At 49.5% G+C, this 8,652-nt stretch overlaps 1 protein-coding gene across 1 annotated transcript; it reads right to left on the reverse strand.

Moving 5' to 3' along the window:
• Positions 1-7,413: 7,413 nt before the first annotated feature.
• Positions 7,414-8,652, reverse strand: FOXD1 (forkhead box D1). Its single transcript, XM_070935819.1, has one exon. The coding sequence runs from the start codon at positions 8,650-8,652 to the stop codon at positions 7,414-7,416; it is 1,239 nt and encodes a 412-aa protein (XP_070791920.1).

The following is an 8,652-nucleotide window of genomic DNA, read 5'->3' on the forward strand; positions in this document are numbered from 1 at the left end:
TCACATCTACCTCAGCACAGCATGCATTAGTAAAGAGCAAAATAAAATGCACCCGGAATTTATGGGTATTATTTTTCAAAAGGCCTTTAAGTAAAACTCACCTCTTTCTACAGCTTCTCTCCTTTTTTATTAATCTCAATCCTATCTCTGTGCCAAGAATGGGAGTTGCTTAGGGACAGGGGTCTCCAACCTTGGCAAGTTTAAGCCTGGCGGACTTCAACTCCCAGAATTCCCCAGCCAGCCAGGTTGGAGACCTCTGCCTTAGGATTTCAGCTTGCCTAGGAGGCCCTTTCCCACCTCTTCCCCTTCCACCAAGCCCTGGCAGTTGCAGGTTCTGCTGCTTTTACAGAACAGAAGGAGGCAAGACAGGAGTCTCTTGCCAACAGAGGATTCCTGTACTTGTGGCTTCAGAATTGCCCCACTGAGCACCACTAAAGTCCTTCTCCACAGATCCATAGTCTTCAGGACAAGGGCATCAATTCTGTACAGTACAGGAGCCAGGGATCAGCAGGGTTTATGTGCCATGCATTCAAATCAGGTAGAGCTTCCATCACACCTCCCATTTTGACTTCTTTTGAACCAAACCCAGACACTTCCTTCCTTGCACACACATTTGAGTCAACCCTGCACACTTTAAGTAGAAGTGGGGAAATTCTGGCCTGAAATATTAGAGAAGTGTTGCTGTCTATAAGTTTGTTTCAACATAGTAAACTTGAACTAGTTTTAGCCTTGGCAAGAGTTTGCTTGTTTATGGTTTAGCACGTTGGGCATACCCAGCGGAATTGGTTACCTTGTGGTGGAGTGAACACACAAAATGGGTTACTTTAGTCAACAAGTTAGACCTGTTCTGTGAAGGCAGCAGACATGGCGCTGAGTGGGCCCACATACTCAGAAAACACTTTCTTCGATTACCAGGCAGTAAGGCCCCTCCTTCCTGGCAATGAATTGGAAGAGGCCTAAGCAAGCTGCCTTAGTGGCAGCGTGGAAGCTTCTGGGGTTAATATGGCTTCCAAAGCTGACACCTAGCTGGCCTTTCACCAAAGGCACACGAGGCCCAGAGCAACTCTGCAGGGTGTGAGCAAGCCAGAGAAGGCCTCGATCTTTCCCGCAGACCCACTCAGGCCTGGAAGCCGGCTGTCCCCCTCTCAGGTCTTGTGGCAGCGACCTTTACATCCCAATCGCGCCTCTCTTTCCTTGGTCCAAAGGTCCCTCCAGCCCAGCGAAAGCAGAAGCGCTTCAGATCACCACGCACGGGCAGGGATCAGCTCCTCTGCAGAGGCGCACAAAGGGCGCAGCCCCGGACGGAACGAGCGGAGGAGGGAAGGCGACCCTCGCGCGAGAGAGCCCCGGTCAGCTTCCCGCAAGCCCCATTTCTTCCCGCCGTTGCAGTTTAGCCGGGCTTTGGACTTTTACTCGCTGGGTTTTGGCCTGCCTTGCTCCTCCTCGGCCGCTTCCCACCTTAAAGAGTAAAATTCAGGACTTGGCCGCTTGCTCGGATGGTTTTTCTCTAATGCAACCGACCACTTTCCCCTGGAAGGGGATGGAGACCCCAAAAGGACACCGAGTTCGCGGGAAGAGCAGGCAACTCTGCGAAACGAGCAAGAGCCGAGAGCTCGTCATCCGCGACCTGTTGGTTTGAAGCTGGCTTCCGCAGGTCCTCAGATCTCCCTTTCGGTACCCAGCCTTCGGCTTCTTTTGCTGGGCTCAGCTTAAAGGAAAACAAAGCGAGGAAGCGTTTTAACGCAGCGGATTCGGCCCTTGCTTTCCTCCGTGTAACCAGGGCCTCTTTCCCGTGGGCTAGAAGCAGCTGACCTCCGCGGAACGGAACGGAACGGAACGGAACAGAAGACCGAGGCCAGAAGGAGGCAGCCTCAGTAAGCAGTAGGTTTGGAGGGCACAAAAGGGCAGCGAGGCCTGCAGCGAATCCTATTTCTTCGTGAAGGACTTGCTTGTGGAGTTGCTTATGCAAATGTCCATGGTGAAGTACTAGAGGGGGCTTTGTCTGGATGTCTCCCTCAGGGCTGGGAACTCGTCCTTTTTCACATGCAAGGGGGATGCAGGTCAACCCAAAGGTAACGCAGCCCGCGATCTGGTCCTGCTGCGGAATCAGCTGGTTTAAACCGGGGAAGAGGCCCACTCCCTCATTTTTACCCGAGTATTTTGTAGCACCACCCAGCCGTTGCTGAGCCCATTTCCCAGTCACTGACCGGCTTTATGACCCCACGCTATGACTGGGTGACGCTATAATCACTCGAGTCGAAAGAACCCTAACTTCCAAAGTCCTTTTCCAGAGCACCTTTCTATCTAGTTAATTGCAATTTCAATGAAACAGAACTTACTTCCAAATAAACTGGTATAAGATGTAGCCTGACCACGCTAGGGCGATGATTAATTTACTGTACATCGACAACAAAAAGAGAGAAAGAGATTAGCTCTGAGTCTGTATTAAAGTGATAACTGGAGTTTAATCTGAGGCTAGAAAATGCATGTAGTGTAATAATAGTGTAATCATAACTGCATTTGGCACAACCTGGATTTACCTGCTGAAAGCATAAAAAAAAAGGAGTTCAATAAAAGTGAAGAAACCATAAGTGCACCTCGGAAAGCTGGAGGTAGGCGTAGACTGCTGGAAACTCACTTAAGGGAAGCAAGGCTGAGTTATGGGCACATAAATCCAGAGAGGTGGTCGCCATGAGCTCTATTTCGCTCTCTGTCCCTCCCCCCCCCCGTACTTGCAGCATTTACTGTGACTGATGGGATCTAGGCATTAAAGGCTGAAAAACACCGACAGGCGCAGGTCCGTGGCCTATTACTTTTCCGGAGAAGCAGTCCTCTTTTAACCGATCCGCCGGCAGGGATGGATACGGGAGTAAGGCCATGGAATCGGATCCTTCCCGGCCCAATGTGACGCCCACGCTTCACTCAAACTGGTCGGGGTAAGGTTTCAGCGAGGAAGCAAGATTTAAGGCACATATCTGCAAGGCACCGAGATATCGAAGTTGATTTCCATGTTTAATCAGCTCCAGAGCCAGAAAACCCGACCCTCAAAAGTGGCGGTAGATTTATGAACCACCAAGGGAGGGAGGAAGATGGGCAGGTGGAGGATTAAGATTAAAAAAAAAACCATCCGCTTGCCATCATATTCATTACAAACTCTAGAAAAAAGCTATGCGGAAAATAACCAGGTTCCTTTTTCCGAGAGAAAGATTTATGGAGTTAGAATGGAGGAGAGGGAGGGGGAAACTATAATCCCTTTATTCATATCAACCCATTAATATCCGAAATAGTGAGAATCCAAATAAGATAAACGGCTATTTGCTCCATCATTTTCGCTTGGAATAAATAATAACTATCTTGTTCCATTAGAACATTTTCGCATTGGGAAGTTGACACCCCGCAAAGTGGCGAGTTGGATCGCAAGAAACGAAACGAAACTATATATTCCAAAAGCTTTTCGGGCAGCTTTTCAGGCGTCGCAGATCAGGAGGGCCTGTGGCTCCTTCCTACCCCTTCAGAGAAGTCTATTTTTGCTCACAGCAAACCCGGGCGCCCATCACGATTCTGAAGCATTTAACTGACAAGGAAGTGCCCCTTGGTTTCGTTGGTTTTTGCAAGAAAAGAAAAGAAAAAACCACCATGCCTGGGGTCAGGGATGAGCTAGGATTAAAGGTAAAAAAACAACAACTAATGGGGAATCTTTGAGGACGAGAAAGGAGAAAAAGACCCCAGCCGAACCGAAAAGAATCGAATCACCGAGCCAGCCCCTTCCCCTCCTTGGGGAAAAAAAGAAAGCGAAGAGAGATGCATCGGCGAGATAGCAGCTCTGCGGCTGGAGGTATGGCTGGTTAAGCGGCAGCGTGTGTGGCATTGGGGAAAAACCCGGCCGCGTACATCAGGGCTTCATTACGTTTCCAATAGATAACATTTGGTTAACTCGGTCCTTAGATTACAACGCGACATAATAGCCCATCAGCGAAGACGGGGCTTTTTGTGTGGTCCTTCTGCGGGCCACGAACTGAAACATTAGCTCTCCCTTCGCCAAGTCATTCCCTCCTAATTCTTCCCTGGAACCTGGGGGGTGGGAGGGGGGTGGGAGGGAGGGAGCGTCTTTTATTAATAAAACCACACTTTGTAGTTTGGGGAGAAAAAGATTAGGAGGAGGAAGGGTGGGGAGACAGCCCCCCTCCCTCGCCCCGTTTGTTTCTCAGCCCAGGGTTTCGGCTTGATCTCCGCAACGCAGCAGCGCTCCTGTGGCTGCGCGTTCAAAGCCCCGAAGGGGACTTGGAGCTCCATCTGCACCGGAGCAGGGTCCCTCTTCAGCCAGCCGCTTCGGACTCCCGTCAGAGACAATCCGGGTTTGTTAATCTCGGCATCTGATCCGCCGAACTGAATTGCCCGCTTCGCTATGGGCCCTTTGTGCGGGAGTCCCTTTCTTCCCAGGGCCGCGGCCTCGAGCAGGCCAGCAAGGGCAGGGGCTCCAAGGGAAGGGCAGGGGTCGCCGCCGCAAAGCGGAGCATCCCCCAGAGAAGTCCGGCTATAACAAACACGGAGGTGCTGGAGCAGTTCACCTTCAGACCAAGCCTCAACCGCGGGCTGTGCCACTCACCGCTGCCACCCACCGCTGATACGAAATGGTCAAGAAGGGAGAGAGCACCGCTGACCCCTTAACTGTCCGGGAAGAAGGCGCACCCAGGAGAGAAAAGCCCTCTAAACGCAGCAATACTTGCTTCTCCTTCAGCCTTGGTCTCTCACCTCTCCAAACATACATCTCGCAAAACCTCCCCAACTCACCATCCTTTTTGGGAGAACTTTGAACAAATGACAATTTGGAGATTAGTTACTAAATGAAAGATCAAAATAGTTTCCTGAGTTTGTAGGAAATTTGGAAATTCATTTAGAAATCACTTTGTTTATATCTTTGAGGAGAGAATCTGGCTTTTTAAAAAAAAATATAGAGAGACATTGATTATTTGCTGCCAAGACAAGAAATCGGATTGCTGCATTCTGAATCCTTAGGAAAACCAAACAATATTAATGCAGAGAAGAGTTGCCAGCACTTTGAAATGATCCACCAGGACTTTTTGACAAATAGATTGTGTTGCCTTCAAATTGAAACATTAACTGAGAACAACAAATTAACACATAACAAAAGATCTAGGTAAGAGTTTCAGGGACTGAGAAAATGATTGATTGTAACAGTTTAGGAAAAGTAGATCCAAGTTAGGCAGCCAGATCCAGGGTTCTACAGGTGAGTTTTGTCAGAGGCACCAGTCCTTAATAGTTATACCTAAAGTGAGTGAGTTTCAGGAGAGAGGTGTTAACTTCCTGTTTTTCTGCTAAGCACCTGCTTTCTACAGTGCAATCAAGTTTTTAGTGAGATAATACAAAATTTTTCAGCAGAGTTCCCACATACCTGGCTATTAAACAGTCATTGCCATTCTGTGAGATGTATTTTTTTTTCTGGAAAAAAACACATGAAGCATTTATTTATATAAGGTTTTTTTTTTCAAAGGAATGTGCTACTCCTTTACAGTATACTATGGAATGGAACAGTATTCAAATATGCCTTACAAATTAATGATTACTCTTCCTTAAGGCGGACATAACTAGGAATATGGTTTCAGCATTCCTTAAAATTTCTGTTAGATTTAACTTTTTTTTTAAAACCAAAATATTGTAGAGGTAGCATATATCTGGGTATATGCAGACTCTAGGTTCCTTTTGTCTGAACTGAAAATTATTTCAAAATTAATACATCAGACAAGTTACTATATTTATCCTATAATTAGCAACACTAAGTTTTTTTTTAATCTGCTGTTTTAACTGCTCATCGGCTTTCAAAATGTCTGATCAGCTCAAAGTATTTTCTATACTTCTATATATTTAAAAGCAATATAGTAAGTGTTGAATATTTGCACATTAAGGCAACTCTGTTTAACTGGATTTTTTTTTTCTTATTTGGTTATGCATGCATGCTTCTATTCAAATATGAATGCCGGGAAGATAGGCATATATCTACATTATTTGCGTTTTTAAAATGCTAAACCCATACATGGGTGCCCCTCATCTATAATCTATCACATAGATTGGTGGGGGACACAGACAAATGTGATCAGCTTGCCAAATTCATTATACTCTGAAATCCTTGAAAGAATTTACATTCATTTGCTTCAAATACACAACATTGTCCTTAGAGAAGATTATAGCTTACAGCTACCAGACTTTATCCATCACTAAAAGAGCTCCTTGTTTTCTTTGGTTATTCCTTACCCTCGTTTGAGTTACTTGTTTAGGAAAAACTCAAAAATATTATTCTATGTCTGCTGCGGCTATAATGTTTTCTACCAGGGTAGATCAAGGCATGAGGTAGTTAAATTTCGGTCTATCACCATAAGCCTATTGGTTTTACAGTTAAGTACAAAGGAAGTCCCACTGATTTCAACTATGAGCCTGTGGGATTATTGAAGACCAACTGCAGGAAAGGGGAATGTACAACTTCATATCAAAGTTGCTAATCTCATGGAAATATTATAAGATTTAGTGACCTTTCATCTGGATTAAGTTATGGCTAAATCTTGAGAACCAAACCTCCTCTGCGAAAACATTTGCTGCTATTATTTTTTGTTATTTTTATTTTTATTCACCTGCCTAAATACTGATAAAATTAGAACTACAAATACATTTTCACAGGGCAGAACACTAAAGACCTGAAGCCCTAAAAGCCAATAGCGGGATTTATTTTCTTGAAAAATCATTTGCTTTATTTACGGAAATATGTAAAAAAAAAAAAGGGTTGTTTTTTTTAAAAAAAAATGGAAGGTACAATAAAACTTGTCAGTCCTAACAATAATCCTGAAAAAGAATATACATAAAATACAAATTGAAAAGACAGAGCGCCTTCCATTCATATATACCCCAGGTTAAAACAATGACAATCTCTTCTATGTAAACATTTTGATCTTTCCGTGCATAAAAAGTACCGGGGCGTGGGGGGGGGGGGGGAAGAAGGAGGGAAATGAGCTGCAAACGACGACTCCCTCAACATTTTCGCTGCAGTCCCATGTTACCCCCCCCCCTTCCTTCCTGGGGGAACCCAGCGAGCTCTGCAACGGAAAGCAAATAAAACTTTTTTTTTTAAAAAAGGAGATATTTGAAAAGGGGGGGACAGGGCGGCGTCTGTTTTCAAAGCAGAGACCTTCGGACCGTTTCTCTGCCATCTGTCTCTGCAGCATGTAAGAAATGGCTTTGCATAAATAGAGGTACGGAAGAAGAAGCAAACCGGAAGGCCAAAGAACAAGCCAGGAAAAAAAAGGGCGCAGAGGAACCAACCAGCGAGTCGATCTGTCCGGAAAGGTCTCTCCGCGTCGTTGCTCTCCAAAGCCGAAGGCAGACGAGGCTGGCGGCCCAGGCAAGCTAGCAATTGGAAATCCTGGCCGCGCAGCTTTCCACGCTGCCCAAGGCCGGCGCGGGGGGCAGAGTTCCCAGAGAGGCGTTGGCGGCCACGGCGGGAGAGGTCAGCGAGGGCGAAGGCGACGGCGAGGCCATCAAAGTTCGCGCCAGGACCGGCAGCCCCGCGGCCTGAGACCCGCAGCGGTTCCCCGGCCCGGGGCTCACGCTGCCCCCGATGATGCTCTCAATGGAGAACGGGGAGCGCGCCAAGGCTGAAGGGGTCTTGGTGGCGGCCGCCTGCAATGAAGCGGCCAGCGACGGGCTCAACTGGGCCGCGTAGCTGAAACTGGTAGTCCGGGCCAGGTCCGGGCCCGCCGCCGCGGCCGGGCCCAGGAGGGAAGGCAGAGCAGGTGGCAGGACAGGGCCCGACGCCGACGGCCGCCTCTCCTGGGGCGGGAAAGCGAAGAGCGTCGAGGGCGCGGGGTAGGGCTGGAGGTGGAGGCCGTAGCCGCAGCTGTAAGGCCCGTAGGCGTACGCGGGGGGCTGGCCGGGCGGCGGCTGGGCGCCGGGCGGCGGCGGGTGAAGGAAGGCGGCCGCGGCGGAGGGTTCGAGCCCGCGGAGGAGCAGGTCGGACGCCGGTAGCGGCTGCCGCTTGAAGCGCTTCCTGCGCCGCAGGAAGCTGCCGTTGTCGAACATGTCGGCGGACTCCGGGTCCAGCGTCCAGTAGTTGCCTTTGCCCGGGTTGCCCGGCTCGCGGGGGATCTTGACGAAGCAGTCGTTGAGCGACAGGTTGTGGCGGATGGAGTTCTGCCAGGCCGGGAACTTCTCGCGGTAGTAAGGGAAGCGGCCGCTGATGAACTCGCAGATCTCGCTCAGCGTCAGCCGCTTCTTGGGGCTCTGCAGGATGGCCATGGTGATGAGGGCGATGTAGGAGTAGGGCGGCTTCACCAGGCTGCTCTTGCCGCCGCCCGCCGCCCTGAAGGGGCCCGGCTGCGAGGGGGAGCCCGAGGACGAGGAGGAGGGCGAGGAAGGCGAGCCGGAGCCGGGGGACCCTGCCGGCGCGCGCCCCCCCGGGGACCTGGGCAGCGAGATGGCCTCGTCCTCCTCCTCCTCGTCGTCGTAGGGCCGCCGGGGAGGGGGCTCCTCCTCGTCGTCCTCGTCCTCGTCGCCGCCCCCCTCGTCCTCTCCCTCCCCGACCACGTCGATGTCTGTCTCTTCGGCCAAGGCGGAGGCGGCGGCGGACATCTCCGCGCTCAGAGTCAT

Source organism: Pituophis catenifer, unplaced genomic scaffold (assembly GCF_029215685.1).
Source record: "Pituophis catenifer annectens isolate HBS135680 unplaced genomic scaffold, rPitCat1.0.hap2 SCAF_2, whole genome shotgun sequence".
Taxonomy (NCBI): domain Eukaryota; kingdom Metazoa; phylum Chordata; class Lepidosauria; order Squamata; family Colubridae; genus Pituophis; species Pituophis catenifer.

Coding starts and splice junctions, on each gene's coding strand:
- FOXD1 (XM_070935819.1), bottom strand. CDS start 8,652: ATGACTCTGAGCGCGGAGATGTCCGCCGCCGCCTCCGCCTTGGCCGAA.